The sequence below is a fragment of the Paralichthys olivaceus genome, chromosome 4, assembly GCF_024713975.1.
Source record: "Paralichthys olivaceus isolate ysfri-2021 chromosome 4, ASM2471397v2, whole genome shotgun sequence".
Taxonomy (NCBI): domain Eukaryota; kingdom Metazoa; phylum Chordata; class Actinopteri; order Pleuronectiformes; family Paralichthyidae; genus Paralichthys; species Paralichthys olivaceus.
The window spans coordinates 8,410,170-8,432,317 of record NC_091096.1 but is presented as its reverse complement, the minus strand read 5'-3'; the positions used below and the strand labels follow the sequence as shown (position 1 = coordinate 8,432,317).

Here is a 22,148-nt window from a genome sequence, read left to right as displayed (position 1 = left end):
CGTGCTGACTGCGTGAGTTTGCTTCCCTCTCCATTTCACAACCTGGGCCGCCCATTTGTTTTCTCTCTAATGAAGTAGTGGAAAAGAAGCAGGGAAAAACCATAGAGGGTAGGCTTGATGAGATCAAGAGAGAGAGAAGGTGTAAAAGATTGGAGGAAAGGAGAGGAAGATAGAGAAAGAAGAGGGAACAGACGAAGAATAAACCCAATGAGAGAAAAAAGGAGGTAAACGTGTGGACGCTGTAAAAACATCTCTGGAGAAAATATTCCACTGAGGCTGAATAAGATCAAAATCCCCAAACGTGTAAATCAGCAGAGGATGAATCTTCAGAGAGTGGCCAGGAGGGCACGTTATAGAAAACAACAACTTAACTCATATAGGAGACATATGAAAACATTGTCAAGATAAAGGGTGCAATGAGTTACCCAGTATTACACTTAGCAGAACAGTATGTTTCTGCACCAATCAATAACGCTGACTGCTGGATCCTTGCCCCTGTAACTGGACACTTGTCTTAGTTTTTTGTGTTTAGCCAAAAAAAGCTTCAAATGTTATAGCGTTAGGACTTGGTGAATTTGTGTGCGTTTGGCATAAGTGCCTCTGTGTGTCTGCACAGTCCAGTGAGCAGAACGTTGTTACTACAGCGTCAAAGTGTACCTTTCAAATTTAGTTTGAAAATTAGAGTTGACACCATTGCACTGAATTTGGACAGTCGAGATCTTAATACATAATGTTCTGTTGTGTTCACTGAAGCGTCTGAATTCCTGCTAACAGAGAGGACCCAACATTTCACAGTGAATTTAGTGAAGAGCTGGGTTTTCTATGACACATGCACTGACAAATGTGCAACTGATGAGCAAAAAATACTTCAAGAATACTTCAAAAGACTGGCACAGAGGTTACAGCTCGAAAAAGGACAAAATGAATTCAATTGATTATTTTGGGGGTCTGCATCAATCGCATTCCTTCCACTCGTCAGAACAGGGTCGTTCGGCCCTGAGGGCGGAGGGGTGTAATCATATGAGGCAGGCGGAGCACGCCATTTGCCCAGGCCTGGAGGGGGTTCTGATTTCAATGCTCCATTATGAGCTGTGTTAACAGCAAATAACATAAATTCCTCTCGGAGAACACACACTGTAACACACACAGACACGTTGCATTTCGACAAGTAGAAACACTGACACAATGAAAATCCTTCAGACAGACGAGCCCGGGGAGGAATAGAAAAAAAAGTTTGCGGCACAAACGTACACATTCCAGCCTGTAAAGCCCATATATGGCTCTGCTGCTGAAAAGAGAGTTTAAATAAGAAAATATTTCTCACAGATCTGTGCCGTGTTTGTACTAAGTGAAAAAAAAAATCCCTTAACTGCTTCATATCTGTTTAAATGGCAGTGGACATACAATTTGGGTTCTCTGAATGTAAAATGTATACAGTACGGAAGCACGTTTGTATAAACTGTGACAGAGGAAATCGATCCTTCACACTGCTCCACATGAGGAGAGCCAGCTGGATCCTGTTAACAGTTCTTAAATGAATTCTACACTTTCTAAGTCCTGTGACATTCGGGGAAGCTGTTACATTAAAATTCTCAGCGTCTTGACAACTCCAAACAAATTTACACGGGCGAAGCTGCACCGCCGAGGCAGAGAGCTGACTGGGTTTGTCCGCACCGTGTGTCAAGGTTATCACAAGACTGTAGTTGTGTGAGACTGACGGGACCGAAACCTAACTCCACATCAGTTAGTGTGGGAGGAAGCTTCGAGAGGGACAGAAGGGAAAAAAGAGGGGAGGGAGAGAGGAAGAAATAAGGGGCGACTGAAACTATATTTATTTTAAATAGCCAAATGTATACAGTAGAATTTACCTGAACATGTGTGAGACAGACTGATGACGAGGGTATGAGGGACTCGACGGGTCAGGTTCTTACTGTGGTGTTGTCTCGTCTAATCTCTGCTACGTCCAAGCAATGGCAGCTATTTGTTCTAAATTCTTGCAACATGCACATCCTGAGCAGAAACCAACAACGTCCTTGTAAGGGAAATATCAACTTTGGAATATTTGTAATATATTCGTAACATCCGAAACACTGTCAACATCGCTCTTATGAAGAGTAACTATCTGCCATTTGAAGCAAACTGCTCCGTAAAGTTGTATATAAGAATTTATTAACGTTATACAAACATTCAGAGTTGGTACGCAGAGCTGAATAATGACGGGTTGCAGCTATAGTACGGTAACTCAGTCTGTAGTTGGTTGTTGTGTAAATATTAAGATGGTTCCTCAAGTGCGGAACTAAACAAACTGAGGTTGCGACGGGTCAAGCTGACAGTGTTAGACCAATAAAAATCTATCAAGAAAATCATATGAAAATACCATTCAAATCTGATCAAGGACGTGTTGTGCAGCAGAGCAGTTCTTCCTGGAATCCCAAAATCAAATAATGTAGCATTCAATACAGGACACGACCACAGAAGACACACTGAGGAAATAATGCTGATATTAACACTGGGCTGCAGAAAGAAAAAGAGAAACATGCAAAGAGAAAATATAGCAACACCTTGTAAAGGAAATATAAAGTATGGGGTAAAAAATGTTTAATTGATTTATCAAAATGAAGAAGACATTCTGCGGCTGAGAGAAACCCAATCTTAAGTAATTTGCACAAGACTTTCATTATAAGCGAACATTGTGGAATTGAGACTTATCCTCCGGCTTGTCCGTTTTCCCAGAACTGCATTAAGTGCAGAGATGAGATTAGTTTGCCCTCAGATTGAATTGGACATGCCTCTGGATTTTACCGCTGTGATACACAAATAAACCATGATACAACGTGGCCCGAGGCTGAAATGTCAAATGCAAACCAGAAATAAAAAAAATCAAGAACAAATTGAATGTACTGAAAACTATTTTTTAAGTTCTTTAAAATACAGATTTTACTCATTTAAGAGATGCTGTGATCAAAATATAACACAAGAAGAAACATTGAAAACTGAAAAAAAATTACAAGCAGAGGTCAAAGCAGAAATTACCGTGAAAATGGACTCAAAATGTGGTGTGTAATTTGATCAGATTTCTTTGACTTGTGAATTTGAAAGCACTCCCTCAAGCAAAGCAGGGACGTGTAGGAGCAGTGAGGCCAAGAAGCTGAAACAAGCGAAATAGTCATCAGTTCAAATCAGGCAACGGCCAATTGCAAACCTTGATAAAGATTAAAAAAACAGCCTGTAGAGCTGCTGTCAGACACACACTGAACTCTGGAAAATCTCCTCCGAGTCAGTTGCTTGTGACTTTTCCTGCCATCCCTCAAGTACATGCCAGCGAGCCCATGTGAGAATACAGCAATGGGCATGTTGATGTTGAACACATGAGGAAAACAAAAAAAAGAATACAAATACTTCAGGATGAAAAAGAAGATCAATACACGTAAAAGACACTGTATAACATAGAATTTTTAGGATGAGGGCTTACGCAGGTATCGATAACAAAAGGTGAACATGTCTGAACAAGACAATCTCCAGCAGCGTTCTTTATATGTGCAAGTCAAACTCTGTCCAGAGAATGCCCACAAAATTTGATCTGCACATTTTCCAAAGTTTGCCATTCATGTCTTAAAATGGTGTTTCGGGGAAAGGAGCGTCAGCCACAGTAAATGCACCAATTTACTGCTTAATTCAACTGCTATCCCAAATCATTTCAAAACAAATTCAAATTCAATTTAAGACGGAAAAACAGAAACACTGAGGCGAGCACGAGGGGCTGGAGGTTGGAGGGATGAAGAGAAGAAGTGAGGTCAGCGAAGGAGCGGAGAAGAAGGCAGACCATGGTCAGTGCTGCCCCTCGGCTGACTTGTATATAACCACAATTCCACCGGTCCGTCTCTTTCATTCACCTTTTTACCTCTTTAACTCGCACTGTAGCTCTCATTTTCACTCTGACCTTGTGTAATAACAACCTATTTCTGTTCATTTACTTCTCTCTGAGCAAACTTCAGATTACTCCCATCCCTCCCTCTCCTCCTGAAACCTGAACATATCTACTGTAACTCCCGTTCTTGCTGAACATAATGAGAGACAACAACAACAACAAAGAAATCAGCTGCCGTGGGCTGATCTCGCTCCCACACAGGCCTGAACAATCCCCACCAGAACTCCGGGCTCATTTGTAATGCTAAACACAGTTGTAGTACACAGAACAGAGAAGATAAAGAAGTAGGTGAAGGGGGCAACACTGCAGTGAATGAATTCTCTGATTCAGACTTAGTAATGTACCTGTGCTGGGAAACTGTCAAACTCTTCTCTCTCTGCTCGATTCACACTCCATTACAGCTCTAATAGCACCAATTACTGCTTTATTTAGCTGTGTCTTGCCCAAATTCCCTCTTTCTAACATTATTTATCTTTCCATCCTCCAGGCTAAATTATGAGTGGGGATATCCCAGCCGAGGGGGGAGAGATGGATGGATAAGTAAGGGGAGAGGAATGGGTGAATTTGTTGTCGGGAGGGGATAGGCCTACGTCGGAGAGAAACCAAGAAAAATTATTATTCCAGTAAAGATGTGGGTCATTCCAGAAGAGATTTTTATTAGCATGGCTGTATTATCGATTGTTGGGTCACCGAGTCGTGGAGGCAGGAGGGGACTAAATGAAAATGGAATCTAAGTGATCACCTGCTATGTAATGCAGTTACTCTTTATTACTCCTAGATAAATATGATAGATACACATTCATGTCTGCAATAATGTGAATTGAGTACACCACTTCATCACTGGGACCTTATGTATGGGGTCACTGTCAGACCCTCATATGTTTTAATTTCATTACAGCATCAATAGATAAATATGATACACCGACGGCTGTGTCACAGTTAACGATCTCCGGGTGGACGTTTTTATCAGAGAAATCCAGTGGGTCAACCTTGAGGCTGCAAGCACACAGATATCCCTGATTTTATAATGAAGAAATAAAAATGATGAGTTCCCAACCTGGTGAAAGGCCTCCACTATAAGTCAGAATCTCTCCTCCTTCTTTTCTCCCCTGCCAAACTCCACTTGGGCTTTTTACTGCACAGCAGGGGCTTTTAATTTTGTGCAGCCCAAAACCCAAATGTGAGATTTAGCCTTAACCTTAAAAAACTAAAGGCTCATTAAAACATACTGTTACTTCCTCTGTAAGGAGGCCCACCAGTGCTGGGATTAAGGCCTGTGTTGTGTGCATGGTACAGTACAAGAAGCCAAGCAGGACTCTATCAATACAGGCTAAAGTTTCTAGGTTAAACCAGCTGTTCACTTTGCCTTCCCAGCGTGCTCTCGTCCCACTCATGTCGGCCTGAATGATCCCATGCTAAGTGGATGCATCTGTGTTGCAGCAGCTCCACTGTGCCTATTGGAGAGGTGGGCGGGGGTTATCACCACAATAGTGCGACTAAATGGGCCTCCATCAGGTTACTGATTGGATGTTTTAAGAGACCAGATGAGAGTTGAAGTGAGACTTCACAAAGACGGTCCCTGAGACCCAGAGGCTTTTCAGAGTGTTTAGGAGGAGTCATTATGTCACTTTACTTCTGTTACCACCCAACCAGCTGACTCTAACATGCATCACATACTGGGCACAGGCGGCAGCAGCTCCACACGCTCTCCTATGGATAGATTTTAATTGTTCAGCTGCCGTAACCTGAACATTTGAGGAATTCACATCTATTTGAATATATATGTGTCCATGTATATTGGTGTTGTAATTATTAATAATTCATAAATTTCAAGCCTCTGCTGCGATACTTCAACATTTCCCATCTAGCAAAGCTGATGCCCACTGGGGTCCAAGGTGACAGCCCCAGATTGTTTGTTTCGCATGACCACTTATTCAACCGCTACATTTTTAATTTAATTAACGATGGTATAAAACAAAAGAAGGAAATAGATATTCAAATTTCAAAATTGGGAAAATAAATGGCTTAAACTTGTCATTGTTTATATCAGAATTTTGCTTTAGTTTTTCATGTTTTCCCCAAAACGCCTTGAAGTAAAAAAAAAAAAAAAAAAATCGAATCTGGTTCATCTGAAAGCTTCTCCAGGAGCATCTTTTAAGAGAGCGCCACACATACAATACATACTGACAGGAAGGCAGACATCAGCAGACATTATGGGCAGAGCCCTGATACCTTGTCACATCTCATGAGGCCCAGGTAGCGGAGGGACTTGCTGCTCTGAGCGATCTGTGTGGCTCCCTGGTCTGTAATATCCTTACACCAGCCGGCATCTACGGTCTCTATGGTGCTGCTGTACTGGCCTATGGCTATCAGAGCTGTGGACACAGAAGGGAAGATAGAGAGATGGAAGCAGAGGGAGGTGGGGAAGGAGGGAGGGAGAGAAACAAGAAAAGGTGTTAGTCTGACAACCTTTTTCATGCAAATGTGGCGGTGTTGTCCTCCCACAGAGACGCAGAGAAATTCGAGATGAAACCAGGGCAAGTCATCTGGCCAGCTGTGACACAGAATCCCAATGTTTACACATCACCTTGAAAATATACACGTGCACACAGGGGTGGGGCGGGACATGCTGAAAACACACACACACACTCACTTTCATTTACACCCAAGCTTGTTCAGACTGCTGGAGGATTTATCCATTAGTGTGTTGGCATAATTCACAGCACTGAAAGGCAAAGACACAGTGCCAGGGTAAAGTGTGACTCCATGCCAGTGTATGATTTAATTCTACTGTGTGTGCGTGCGTGCGTGTGTGTGTGTGTGTGTGTGTTTTCACTGTTGAAATTTACCACATTTACTGCAGAAATGTAGAGCCAGGATAAAAAAGTATCCACTAAACTGTCAGTGTCTGCAGGCTATGTTTTACACACACACACACACACACACACACACTTTGTTCTTTTGTTACTGTCTGAATTTAATTTGGAGCGGAGTGCAAATAAAACATGTCGCTGACAAACAAGACAAGACTTAATCTTCTATAATTTATCTAAAATACTGATACACACAGTTGTATTAACACACAAACACACGCACATACACAGACACACAACACTCATCCTCATCAATCTTTGACCTGCAAATCGTTTTGCAGATGGAGGAGACCTGTGCTCCAACCAGTCAATTGATGGTGTTGCTCGCTGATCGATAGGCAGGGCCTGGGCTTTGTTCTCTTCTCTCTCTCACAACCATCACTAATGAGAGTGGGAAGGGAGCATGAGGAGCGAGGGATGAGGGAAAGATGAAAGGAGGAGAGTAAAGATGGAGGAAATCTTTGACAGAACCTTTGAATGATTTCTTGGCCCTGATGTTGTTTTCCCATTCGCAGAAATCCATTTCACTTCCACTCTTTTTTTTTTCGAGCAATCAAGCTTGAGATTCAAACATCTTCACTTTGAAAAGGGAGGGAAAAAAATCTTTACAAATTAGTTTTCATGTTGGATATTTTCCTCTTCTCTTTTTCACTTTTATCACTTTTCAAAATACCTCAACATATTACATTATTCTACTAACTGCGCTCAGTAGAGGACGCATACTTCCCTCAAGGCCTAACTGTTCCCTTAAAGTCAAATAACCTTATAGCTCAGGCAATGTTACGGTTCTCAGCTACATATACATGGTGGTTACTGGTTTCTAGCCCTATTTGTTACGATACAGAGAAAGAAAAACCTACACCACTATGAAACCACATTTAAATCCACTAGATCCAGATAATAAGGTGGATCTGCAGGACTGCACACACTCATCGATACCAATTCCCTAAAGGTCTGAATTTTTCATCAAGATTAACATATAAATAAATAAAAAAGTCCAATCTCCATATAGGCACCAAAACGGGTTCTTCCTCGACCCATTGCGCATCATTCCTACAAGTGCCATGCTAATCCATCAAAGAGTTTTTTTTAACGCTGCTAACTAACAGACAAACAAGCAAACGCCGATTATAACCTCGTCGGAAGAGGCAAAACATGCCGTCAGCAGGCTGTTGATGTTACTGCGCACTGGTTAATGTGTGCGGATGTATACGTGTATTCAGGCACATGTTTACACGGTGGAGCCTGAGTTTATTCCCACAGGAGAAGGGAAATGAATAATCTCATGCTTTTTTTGAATGAACTGCATGGATTTAACCCTCTTTCCTTCTGTCCAGCTGGAGCGATGTAATGGAGAGCCTCTCTCTCTCTCTCACACACACTACACACACTCTCACTCACTCTCTCTCACACACACACACACACACACACACACACACAGTGGAATGATCTTGTGTGCCGTATGTAACATATGTAATATATAGCTTTGGGCACATGGAGTGCTCCACATGTGGTTCTTTTTGTGCTCCAGCATGCTCTTGGATGCTATACATAATAGAACATTATGGCTAAACAGGCAGTAATGCAGCTTTGAAGCTACAGTATGTTTCATGTAAATCAGCACCGTGGGGAAGAGGCTCCAGCGGCCAGATGCTTTAAGTAGCAGTAAAGTTTACAGCGACCTGGCAAAGTATTCCAAAAATGGAGATGGTTTTTGTATGTATCCATGCTCTTGAGGGTGTGTGTGTGTGTAAGAGGCAGGTCAAGTAGGTGAATGCCTCCACCCCCTCCCCGTCCTGTTCCCCTTGTCGGGTCAAATCATGTTATCACAAATTTGATTACCTGAGCTCAGACCTCTCGTCTGATGTTAAGACACACATACAGCTGCTGTTAAAACCCTTTTGCAGAGCAACTGAGGTTTCTGAGATCAAATGAAAGCGGAGGGCTTCATAGTTAACTGAACCAAACAAGAGAACTGCAACCACTTCCCCTTAAGCAACTCCCTGCTCCCCCCGTTTCTTCCCCGTCCAACTTTCAACCTGACAAAACAAGAGGATAGGAGCAGACAGGTGCCCACCACACTGAATGTATAAAAAGTGCGGGTGAATACTTTGCCCATGCATTTCCTGATTACTGCGCTGCACTCACCCGAGCCCACAACCTTCCTAATGTGAATTACTGCTGACAGGCCCCAGACTTTATAAAGAAAACATATGGCTGTTTAAGATAGCTGCACGGAGAACACCAAATAACACTGAAAATCATTTTCTTAAACTCTTCACGTTGGTAAACTTGAGGACTTTTAGATAATGCCTTTGTCAGAACGAGCCAAGTGTTGGGCTATTTAGACTTGTTTAGAGCTCCATCAACAAGTTCATCTGGTCGCCATTACAGTCTAATATCCCTCTGTGTGCTCTGCTCCTCAGCCGCTCCCTTTGATCGTCTATCAGGAGACTGTAAACTCCCAGTGTCAAATGGAAATCGTTGGCTACTTTAACAGAGGAGAAGACCTTTCAGTAAAACCTTTTTACTACAGTCGAACAGTCCTGTTCTCCTTGTCAGAGATAGTGAGAGCAACTGGAGCTCAGTGCCTTTTGTTTTATTAGGTAGCGGTGAAGCAGGCAAATGAGAATGTACAAACAGAAATGTGTAAAGAGCTGTTAAAACACTACAATCATACCACAGTTTTGTTTGTACGGAAATTAAACATTGAAGTATATGTATATATATATATATATACAGTATCATATAAATACTTACAAATAGATGTTCATTCAATTTAAGTGATGTAACTGTAAATTAAACGAGTAGAGCTAGGTATAATAGAAAAGAAAAAAAAAATGCTTTTATTGGGCTGGAACAGTCTGGCAGATTAAAAAAAAAAGCCCTTCCATTCTCTTGATGCATCTTGATATTATAATACCCAGTGCTAATTGTATTTTAGCATACATACATACATAATGTGCAAAGTCTCTGTTCGACAATATTTTAGAGTAACGATAGTTTGCTTTCATCTCTTGTGAGGTGACATTTTCCCTCCCCCGATGCTGCAGAGTGTGTGCAAAGTTCTCGTCTTTTTATAGCAAAGGAAAAGCAACTTGCTCAAGACATGGCTACATTAAAGACCATCCAGTGATGCTGACATATATTGAACTCACTAGAAACAGGGAGTGTTTGCCTCAGGCTACATCCATTCTACAACGTTTTTGTTTGAAAACTCAGGGGCAGCGTTGTAGTCTGGCCAGGTAGAAACTGAAATGTTTGGAGATGATGACATAGACACTCACAACTGCTTGTTGATTGGGTCTTTACGGTCACAACATAGCCTACGCTGATTCCCGACTTCCAGAAGAAAACAACTAGCAGAAGCATCTGCTACTATTGTAGAACACGACATGGATTATCAATTACAAGCACCGCTGACCTGTTATTTTTGCTAGCGGCTGTACTGCATTTTACAACGAGGTATTTCGTCATTGCTGCTTCACGTTTGCAGCCTAACTCTTTCTGCATCTGACAACCAAATGGTTCCTGTAAACCAGTACACGCATGTCCAGTGTATGTGAGTGGTCACATGATATGCATTTACAGGCATATTAGCATAGACAACTATTAAAACTGATACACAGCTAAGGCACTAGTATGGACAGAGATTGTAAAACAGAGTAGTATGGTTTTAGCCTCAGAATAGAGTCACAGCCTGCTTAAGGATACATATGCTGACTTGCACTGATTAGATAAAGATGGACAACATAACAGCTCCCAAAAGTGAAGCAAAAGCATTTCGATCACCACCTAGTGGTAGGTTGCAGTATAAGTTATGAATCCCGCCATGTGTTAATGGATAAGACTTGGACCAAATCAAAAAAGTAAACAGAAACAAAATTGCTCCAAGATGGTTTTAGTAATTTTAGGTTCTTCTTATCACACTGATGTTCCAGTAAATTAGTTATTTGATGCTATGAAATTAGAGTGAGACGTCGTGATTGACAGCTGAGACTGACTCATGATGTCTAATGTCATACAATATTTCCTACTACACACACAGCAATTGGAGATTAGTTTAATATAACAGGGCTTAACCAAAAAGTGTTTTTTAAATAAAAGATTTTCAAAAACTTTTGACTAACATTTTATAAGGGACCATGGGAGCAGGAAATTGTCTTTTCTGACTGATAATGATTTTCTGTCAGAAAAATAGATGGAGAGATATGCAAGAGATGCTGAGGTGAAAAAGAAGTGGAAGAGTCCGAGGAGGAAAAGAGGGGAAAATCCCATTCTGGCAGCAGGAGCTGTGACTAAGTTGTGACAGACGCTAATGAGGATACACTCTGCTGCCCTGAGAATGGCTTTAGGATGTGGTTCTCTCTGTGTGTGTGTGTGTGCATGCTCCCCCTTCATTTTGACAACAGCACATTTCACCTGTCTTTTACTGAATATTTATCTGGTCAATAAAACTACATCATCGTGAGAGAAACAGGTTGGGATCACATTTTAAAATGACTTCTTTCAGTTTATTAAATTGTTTGGGGAATTGGGCTAACATATCTTCTTGCCAATGTATCACCAAACAACAAATCAATCAACAGATCCATATGAAGAGTGTCATGGACTGAGTGCCTTCAGGGACAGCATCTCTGAGTGAAAACCAGATCCTTGGTTCTTTCACTAAGGCTCCTGAAAATTACAATTTGACTTCAAGGCTCTGCTCATAGTTTTCAGTTAACATGTGACAAATGTCAAGCAAAAACCCTCCACCTTAAGTCTTCTATTAACCTCTGCATTATCTCCAGACAGAGATTCATAACCTATTACTTTCTCATATCAGGCACAAGCTGTTATCAAAGACCACAAATAGCAGATTGATCCAAACAGAGGAGTGGTTCCAGGCTTAGGTAACCATACTCCAAACAGCGGGGTCAGGAGCTGGTCAATCGTGTGATGACCACAACGTGAGAAGAAGCCCTTCCTAATCCGTTTATTTTCCTATCTCTGTACCTGACCTCAGAGATGCAGGGGTTAAGCATCTTTTACAGGGTTATTAGATATGCACTTATTACATTCTCCTAAATGATGGTGTGCCATTACTGCTATCTTATTGCTCTGAAATCGTCCTCATGCCTGCCTGTAGTAACCCTATACACCATATTTTAGCCACTGATGAAGACGGAATGCCCACGAAAGATGTGATGGTATACGGTTAAGATTTATTGTGATGTAGTGTGTGTCCATGTGTGCTAAGCGTGTAGGCGTGTGCATGTGTGTATATAAGCCAGCAGGGAACAACAGAAAAAAGGCTTATTAAAGCTGATGTATTCCAGAGAGCAAAACTGTCATGTCTAATGTGAAAGACATTCGCTCTGTTCTTTGAGTTGCGTTTAAAAACTTGGCCTCTCCGCTGTGATGTTGTCTGCCCAGAACCAAAAGGAAAAACCCCTGTAACGTCTTCTCCTGTTATGTTGTGGAAGTTACAAGAGATACAGAAATGATTTTTAATCAGATATCCCAAAGTGCATTTTCTTCTCTCATTTAGCCAAAACTCTTTCCAATACTGACATGCATTGGCAAGAAAGACGCCAAGTTAGGTTCAATTCTGCTCTTGTGGATAATAATTGAAAGAAAAGCTCATGTAGCCAACAATTGTGCTACACTCTATATACTGGGTTTATGTAACAGTACAATACACAGTGGTGAGGGGATATAAATATGTCCTGCCGTCCTTATATCTGGTGAGGTTTTAGGGAATGTTTTGCAAACAAAGCGATTGACTCCCTTCATATGGCGGGTGAAATGAGTTTGCCTTTCTGTTTGGACCATAGACCGTAGATAAAGAAGGATGACATAACAGCATGACACCACCTAGTGGTAGGTTGCAGTATAAGGTTACCATCCGTTAACGTAAAAGACATGGACCAAACTAAAAAGGTCAAAGTAGTAGGGATGTTTCGGCTTGATATCTGTATAGTGGGAGGAAGTGGAGACACGTCGTCCATCTTTACATACAGTACATCTGGGCGCTGTGTTTAGCTCATAAACTGAATAACTATAAGGTGTAGGTGTACAGTTCCGGTTTAATCGTAGTGGGCAGGCGATAGGTGTGTATAATACTTGTGTGGTCTGTAAGATGTCATAGCAAGGAAAGGGGGCGCAATTTAGCGTGTCCACTGGGTGTCATCTTTACATCACTGCCGATTGGAGCTGAAGGCGATAAATACCCGTGACTGCAGCATAGTCATCTGACCAGGGAGTGAATGCGGATTTTAGCCTACTCTTTCACGCTGAAGACAAAAGCCAGATGTTGGTGGGTGTTTTTTATTTTTATTTCGTGTGAAAAGGAGTTTAGATTTATATTCATGTGATGTCCCTTCATGTGTTAAACAAAGTTGGGTGTGTATAGTTTTGGGCATACTTAAATCTGTTGGCGTGTATATGTTATGTACAGTTGGGCCTGTCATTCCTAGTATTATATAAAAATAATTAGTGTTTCGGTTGATGACATGAGCACAGATGGGAAAATGCTCGGACATGTTTACATGCGTGTAAATATAGATGCACGAGAAACACATACTTTATTCAAGAGTGTAAAAACAGTGTAAAGTGACCTCAATAAGCACCGTGTTGCTGTCACTTAACTCCTTTGATGCCTGTGTGATCTGACCAAGCTATGGCCTCACAGACTGATTGATTAACACAATATGCTCATCTTCAAAGTACCCAGCCAAAGTCATGGGGTCACACAGAGTGCCACAACGAATGCAGTACACAACATACCAAATAAAGCAGTTGAGATAAACGCACACAGGCGGGAGACAAGAGATGCACTGTTGCTTCGGCCTGTGGAGAACTGAGATTTAACAAACTAAAAGCTGTGAGAACCTAGAGAGAACTGCAGAAGGCATGCAGACAATCTCTCAGTTTATAAGGGGAGAAAAACTGTGGAAATGAATGTGAACTTTATGTGACAAAGAAACCTGAAGTGTATCTTCCAAGCCCGAAAAAAAAAATAACAAGAGAAAGAAGAAGAGGAGAGGCAATAGGAAAGAGAAGAAAAAGAAAATGAATGAAGCAGAGGTTCTGTGAGGTGACGTACTTTGCCCTGACATTTTGGGCAAAGGCAATCAAAGGCCACAGGGAACTGAAATGAGCCAGGCCCAGTCGAGAGACACAGGAGGCAGGAGGAACAGATTGAGTGTGACACAAGAAGGAGGGAGAGCACTTTATGTTAGGACATGCTCGATCTGGGAAATTAATTAGGCAGAGGGCAAGGGGAAAGCAGTGTGCCTGCTTGTATGTATGAGCACTGAGAGGGCACAGACATTTTCCCAATCAGCTGCTGATCTGATGTAAACTGGCAGACACACACCACTTTGTGGCTGCCTGTGCCTATATGGTTTCATGTGCTTGTGTGTGTGTGTGTGTGTGTGTGTGTGTGTGTGTGTGTGTGTGTGTGTGTGTGTGTGTGGGAGAGAGAGAGAGAGAGAGAGAGAGAGAGGGAGAGAGAGAGGGAGAGAGAGAGAGGGAGAGGGAGAGCAAGAAACAGAGGCAATCAGCAGACCCTCAAATGTTCAAGTTGTGATGTAGACACACTACAAATTACAGCCTTGTGGATGTATCCCTCTGCCAAGCAGTCAAGCTCCAGTTACATGCATGTCTAACTCGATATAATGTATGTAATTATCAATTTGAAGTAATTTACAAGGTGTTTTTTATCAATATTAAAACTTTCTCAAAAGATTATGGCCAAAAACATAATTTTCATTAGAGTAAACCTTTGTTCTAAATCAGAGATACTTAAGATATCAAGCGTGTATGAATGGGATGGACATGCACATGTACGGAGATATGTACAACCTGAAATGTCCCTGTACTGCCTCCAGCTGTGGGTGTCACCAGCACAGGAGCATAAAGAGTGGCTGTGGTGTTTTATGATGGACTAGAATCATGAAAAGAATACACTTAAACATACAACACACACACACACAGACAGAAACACACCCAGAGACAGTTTTAGTCACTGATGTGTGATAACCTTGTGGAGGGGATGTGAAGTTTGGAAGTAGAAAGGAAGATTGGAGAGGTGGGAGACTGACAGCGAGAGAGACGGGGAGATAGAGAGGAAGAGTGATGGCCAAGGACAGATAGACAGAGTGAAGAGGTGATAAGGAGAGATGGAGCTATCACAGAGGTGACCTACAACAGGCTTTCCTTCACCGCTGAGAACAAGCACTCGTCACCAATTCACTCACATACACACGCGAGTGTGCATACACACACGACAATGGCACACTGGTTGTTATATTCAGGACTCAATTAGGCTAAACACACCATGGTCTAGGATAAGATCAATACATTTTGTCCGGTTAAAAGGCATTTAATGAAGTTTCTACAATATGTTCCAATTGGATGGACTATAATAAATATTCCAGACATTCATTATGTCTCAGCATGTATATACCAGGGATAGACAGTTCTCGCAGCCCAGTGACCCTAGATGACTTCAATCCATATTCAATTATTCTACTCTTTACAATTTGGTCCAGGGACAAAACAGGAAGTGGTTTGCCCCATATGTAGCATGGTGGAAGGAGGCGAGTGGTACAGTACACAAAAGTGAAGCATGTGTGAATTTCATGCAGGAGACTGGACTTCAGTGCCCGTAACAGACAAATTATTAGTGTTCTTATTTTTAACCACAACTGTAATCCTTCTCATTATTTGAGAGTTTCTGTTGTCAAACTTCAACCATTTTTCTTTTACCATAACCACAGTCCTTCCTTGACCTCACTCACACTGTAGTTGCCCGGCACAGAAGTGAGAAATTTGGCTCTGCATGGGTGTAAAAAAACCCAGATGAAATGTCCTTGAGAGAGGCCCTAAACCTCCAGCTGCTCTGGTGAAGCTTCTCAGTGGCCAACAGATCAGACTACATCCACACTAAAATGTTTCCATTTTAAAATGAAAACTATCTCAGCCCAGCTCGCTAAGAGAGATGATCTCTATTCATATTAAAATGTCTGAAACGCATATCACATGAACACTTGTAATGCATGTGGTGAGCATTATCAAATGCAGAATTTAACTGCTCAACAGCTGGTAGCAGCAGCCTGACACAACAGGGAAGGATATGTCCTGACTGGGTGTCTTTGTCCTACTCATTTTGAAACTAATACAAATCAGTGTGGACGTAGCTCAGATTACTGGCTGATTGTAATATAACTAACCAGGAAGCTCTGACGTACTGAGAAATAAATAGAGAGAAAACCATAAAGAAGGACCCAATAAATGCTGATAGTGTCTGTGTGTGGTTATGTGTATAACCTGTGTGTGTTTAATATATTTATTCTTCTTCAAAGACAACATCAAGGAGGAGAAAACAGACTACACACAAACACACGCACGCACGCACACACACACAAACACTCACACTGAGGTTCCTATTGCCATCAGCAGTAAAAGCAGGATATTAAGCTCTATTTCAAACCAACAGCACCTCTGCTCCTATGCACCTCTCCTTTGAGGATATTAATCCCCCCCACACTCACAGCTTCCTTCTCTCTCTCTCTCTCTCTCTCTCTCATGTCTCTTTCTCCATTCAGTGTTCCAATACTCTCTCTCTTTTGAATTGTGTACAACAGGAAGACCTGCTCTCCAATTCTGACATCACAGACAGAGGAGAATAAAGCTTAACAACTCCAGTTCGAAGTGAGAAGGTGAGAGAGGAAGTGAAGAGGACGCAGATGAAGACAGACGGCAACTGTGTGTTGCATGCGTCTGACTGGAATTAACGTAGCGTAGCAATAGTTATGGCTTTGGTTATGGATTACGGCTAATCCTTTAGCATGGGAGCAGGTCTTAAAGGTAATTACACGCTACTATTGGATCCAGAGCCCAGAAACTGGCCTCTCTTACATCACGCTTGTTAAGATTCGGGAGAAAACTGGCTGCCGTTAAATACTGATAGACAGAGCACAGGTTAACACACCACCACATTCTCTGCCAATCATAATAATACTTTGTCTGGAAGGTAAAATACTTCTGGGTCTGAGATCTCTTGTTTTGTCATTAGAGAGACGAAAAGTGTGGTTTAAAAAAACTTTGTATCTGTAATAATTGTGAGTGGGAATTAATTTGATAAAGTGAGCTGTTCAACTGCACGGGGTAATTAGGTAATTAGAAGCACCGCTCGGTTCCCAGTGAATATTACTAACACTGACATGAAGATAGTGCTTTTCAAATTGGACTTTCCCCCCCTCCCCTTATTCTACTTATTTACCGTGTCTACACTTTTTTCTCTTTTTTTTCCTTTTCCTCTCCAAGTAACCCCTTTGACTTTGTCTAATATACAAAGTCAGTAAGTGCCACTAAGTCTGTTTCTAGGTCTTATCTCTGGCCTTTAACAGGCCACTCTGTCCGCTCTAACCCAGCGGGAATCATAGCCTGGCACGTACACTTCCTCTTCCCCTTCCCCTGAAAAAACCCTTCAAATCGTTATCATCACAAGAAAGTGTGTGGTTTTGTCTGAGTGCAAATACCGGGAGTGTATACCACCTAAAACAACCCTAAAACCAATGACCCGATACCAATGAGTTGCACAACAATTAGGTTAGTAGACCGTTGATAGCAGACACACCCGCCCAAGGAGAGGCTTGAGATATGCCTCTTCCTGTCCTGAATTCTACAACCAATAAGAATAGCAACTGACAGCGTTGCTTTGGCAGCACAGACAGAATGAACAAAATGTTGTCACTTAACAACAATGGAGCAAACATTCACTGTAATGTAAGAAGTCCTGTCGTCTGAGCAAACTGTTGTTAAGTTCCATTTCAAATCTTTCCTCTCAGCTTTATAAATGTAAGGGTAATCTTACTAACCCTAGACTTAAAATGAATGTAGAGTTGTTTCTGAAACACTTTTAATCTCATTTGTTAAAATCCTTTTCTTTTTCGGACAGACACATAATGTTTCCTGAGTGGACACAATGACATGTGATTTGAAAACTTGAAATCAGCTGCCTGAAGATGATTGCACATGATCTGCATTTAGCGCCAGTAAAGATACAGCTATATGAATCAGAACACCACATAAAAAGAAAAGTCAAAGGTTAATTGGAGAGTTTTAATTTAAAACTGTCATCACATTGAAGAGTGCAGAGGGTAAAAAAAACAACATTTATGTGTTAAAGATAATTAAAGATGAGTATTATCTGCACTAAATGTGGCATTTGTGTGAAAAAAAAAGTTCATCAATTTCTTTTCCTCTAATCATTCTCCGTTTGTCTCGCTGTGGTCCCTTTTATACAAACTGCTAATGGCTCTTGAGTCTGTAACAGTACTTAGCCAGGTCTCACCAAAAGCTCTTTAGCAAAGTTTAAAGCTGCCGTGTTGTTTTCTGATCAATACCTGGCCATAACTCAAATCACAAGTCAAGTGCCATTACTGTATACACTGCACACACTCCATCAGAGAGCATAGACACACACCCATACAGACATGTATATTTTCATGAGCTTCGACAGTGTTTTTGATCAATACCTGGCTATGGATCAAACACCTTTTTCTGTTTATGGCTAACCTTTCCCAAGGCTCGTTTCAGACGCACACAGAATAACTCAAGTCTTCCTCAAGACTCCTGCGTCGACTGCATCTATGAAATTGATAAGCGCTCTTAAATGCAAAATGACAGTTTAAGAACCTTGTTTTTGTACCGCTGTACAGTCAGAATGTCTCATAAAAACACAAAGTGCTTTTTATCCAGGAGGTAACTTCATAGTCAGAGCCAGAGAGAGAAAAAAAATACACAATAGACGAAATGAGGATCTAGAGACTCGAAGCTGCGTGGGAATGTTTTTTTTAAAGGATAATTTGTCCAGTCGTAACAAGGTGAACCTGCGTGCTGGGGGCATTATTGTCACTTCATATTTTTCTTTTCATTAATGCAAAATAGAGGAAATATGTTTCTTTTGCCACAACTTCACAAATTTCATATTACTGACTTTTAAAATTTGCTTAAATGTGTTAGGAACCCACTAACAGCCACAAAGGTGTTTTAGTTAAGCTTCAAAACAATCAGCCAAGAATTCCATTGCGGAAACTTTATAATGAAATCACTATGCAATGAAAAATATCTTATTTTCTTCATATATCACATAATCTGAACGTAATCTGCACTGCCTGTGCCTGTAATCAGGGAAACACTGTGTTCAGGTCGGGTTTGGTCCTCCCCACTACAGGATGTGGCTGTGTTCACGGTCACTATCAACTCCTCTGTAGCTCCACTGACCTTTAACTTCTTTACGACTGGGGTCAGCGACTGTCGCCATGGTGTTTAACATCCCAGTGTGAGGCCATCAGTGTACATCAACTCAAACATGCACATACACATTATTTATAATGTCAGGAGCATGCAACCTTATACATTCCATTTAATCTTTCGCTCAGGTTACGAGTCGAGGCAGACGACAGTCAAAAGATCCCTTTCATTTTTTTACTCATCTTTTCTTCCTCAATGTGTTTTTTGCTCTTCTCCCTCTCTTGGCCAACCTCTCCTCCCGTCTCCCTGTGGTCTAAACAAGTCCTGTCTCTTAAGTTATTCGCCTCTCTGTGACTATGGAGTTACACAACTACGATAGAAAGACATCCCACAATGACAATTATCCTGTGTAGCTGTGGCTGTAACATGTGCCTGGGAACCAAAGAGGAACATTTATAAAAACTGCCCTTCCTGCTGAAATAAAGAGCTCAGCAGCAGCATGAGACAAACAAACCAATCTCAGGTTTTTGCCGTTTTTGTTTGAAATCAAGCAAACATCTGGTGGTTTCCTGTTTTGCCCCCAGAGGGTAATATTTATTCCACTTCCTAAAATGTTCTTATGCACACGTGGAATCTCATAAAAGAAGTGGCGCAAGTTACAAAACGGTGCAAACCTGCAACAAACACACTTCTTGCACACGTTTAATTCACTTTTTAAAAAATGTTTGAATTTTAATCATGAAGGTAAACAAAGTGCTTGTCCGGTTATAAAGTGTTAAAATAAAATCGGCCCTCAGGTTTATCATCTGTTTTCCTTTTAAACACATTATTCAATTGAGTGATATGCAAGATATGCCTTTTTATTTAGTTTTATTTATTATTTGATTTTACTCCATGCAGCTGGCTTAAGTATTTTTTTTAAACCGTAGCTTTTTGACACTTAAAGCCCAAATAATGTTGATATCATAAAGCTTTTCCTTTTCCATAATCATATGACTGAGTACTGAGATGTGTTTGTGTGTCTGAGTGCACATTAGTATCGAGATCCAGTGTGTGTACTAACAGAGAACACACAGCTGTTGCTGCTGTGCTGCTTTCATTGCATCATGGGCTCAGGTGTTTCTCTTGGTGTCATAATGTACACTTCTTGTAGTGTGTGGGTGTTTGTGCCTCAACTTGACGTTGAGATTGCACTTGGCGCTGAGAGTGTGTATGCATGCGTTCCCAGATGGGGGTGTGGGGAGCTTGTGGGAGGCCAAAACCTCGATGGGCAAACGATACAAGCCTTGCACTCACTCCTCCTCCATAAATTACCAGCTCATTACAGTAATGCAGCCCATTTAGAATAGGAACAAGGGGGAGGGGGCAGATGTAAGAAAAGGTAGCAAAAAGTGTTTTGGGGGGTTGCAGGATACATAAAGGGTGCAGCAGATGATGTATAATGTCAAGAAAGAAAATGGTGTGAGGACAAGGGGGGGTAAATAAGAAGGGAGAAGGAGGAGAGAGTGATGGAGAAAGACAGGAGGGGAGGGGGAGGAAAAGACAGAGGGTTCGCTGTAATGTGTTTAAGGAGCTTTTCAATCTCAACAGAAGTGCTTTTCATTAGGTTAAAATCTATCATCTATGCTGCTGCAGGAAAAAAACAATGGGGAAATATTAATATAGATAGTGGCTACAGTAGGATACAGAGATATAGACTCAGACAGAGCGAGGGAGAGTAGAGGGGAGGGGAGGGAGAGAGAGAGAGAGAGAGAGAGAGGATGAGATGTAACAGTTGTAATTGAATAGTGAACTAGAGAGGGCCTGAGTGCTAGCACTGATTAATACAATTCAAATTGATTGTCTCCTAGTAGCTGGGAGAACATCTCATTCTGACTTTCATATTTGAATGTTCAGCATGTTCTCTGTGTGCATGAGAGCGTGAGAGAGTGTGTGTGTGCGTGCGTGCATGCGTGTGTTTAACAGGGAGAAGGTCTGAGGGGTAGGGAGACAGAGAGTGCCCTCTAGTGCCAGATGTTCCTTTTACCCCAGGTGACATTAGATGGCCTGGATTGTCTGTGTCGAGTTTCCCTCTGTGCTCTCAGTTACTTTATCTGCACACAGGAAGCATTGTTGATTACATTCTACTTTTAGGAAAAGTCATCTGCTGCTACTTTTATTTTACCCCAGTGAAAAAACAACAGAAACAGCTTCAATGGATTTGAAAAGGACCAACTACCCATCCTCACTATCCCTGTCTGTTTGTTTATATACGTGATGCATACAGTACAGCACAGTCTGCTTACTGTCAGTCTACAAGAGGAAACACACAGGGACCTCTTTTGATGCAGCGAATCAACATATTGGCCAATAGTTGATTTCAGACTATATTTGAATCTGCAACGTTTGTATTTAGAAGGAAAATAAAGTTAGACAATCTGATAACATACAGCATTTAAAGTACAGTGTAAAAAGATGATGATAATAAGGTTCCCATGCTTTCAAGATCAAACTCTGAAACCTTTAAAGGCTTGACAGGCCCAGAAAGGCAAAGTTATTTAGTGTTTCAGCTTTATAATGAAAACGTGTAAGCTTTAAAGAAGCTCACAAACAGAGATGTGTTTGTACCTATCTCTTTTAAATATCACTCAGAACTCACCTCCTCACACTGATTTTAATCTGTGGGATTTATGATTTCTCTGTTTTTAACACATATTAGGTGTCTTTGGGGGATTGTTAAAAGTGCTACATAAATAAAATGCAAACTATCACTGTATAGCAAACTATATGGTCTCCTGCACACATGCAGACTGCAAAACACAGCCTATTTATAAAATTTAAGGCCTTGATTTCTACTTTCAGGTGTTCCAAAGAGCCATATGAACCAGATAATAAATGTGTTTTCAATTCACACAAACTCTCTTATTTTATTTACAAAAATAAAAGAGAGCAGGAGAAGCAGTACACAATCATACGGATGGTGTGGTGATGGATTGAATATCGCGGACAGGGAAAGAGTCGAGTTTCATTTGCACCTTCCGGAGTAACAGAGAAGGATTTATAGCCGGGGTGTGAAACAATCATTCACGTTAGCAAGTCAGGCCGTGCGTTCAATTAGC

The 22,148-nt window shown here is 41.3% G+C and overlaps 1 protein-coding gene across 2 annotated transcripts in view; it reads right to left on the bottom strand.

Annotated features, from left to right (window-relative positions):
• fbxl17 (F-box and leucine-rich repeat protein 17) overlaps positions 1-22,148 on the bottom strand; it is a 206,137-nt gene that overhangs the window by 12,844 nt on the left and 171,145 nt on the right. Inside the window, exon 10 of one of the 2 annotated variants that reach the window (XM_069523559.1) lies at positions 6,161-6,303. The exons of the other annotated variant lie outside the window; for it this stretch is intronic. Coding sequence (XP_069379660.1) covers positions 6,161-6,303 — 143 coding nt within the window. The remainder of the gene's footprint in view (positions 1-6,160; positions 6,304-22,148) is intronic. 2 annotated transcript variants of the gene reach the window in all.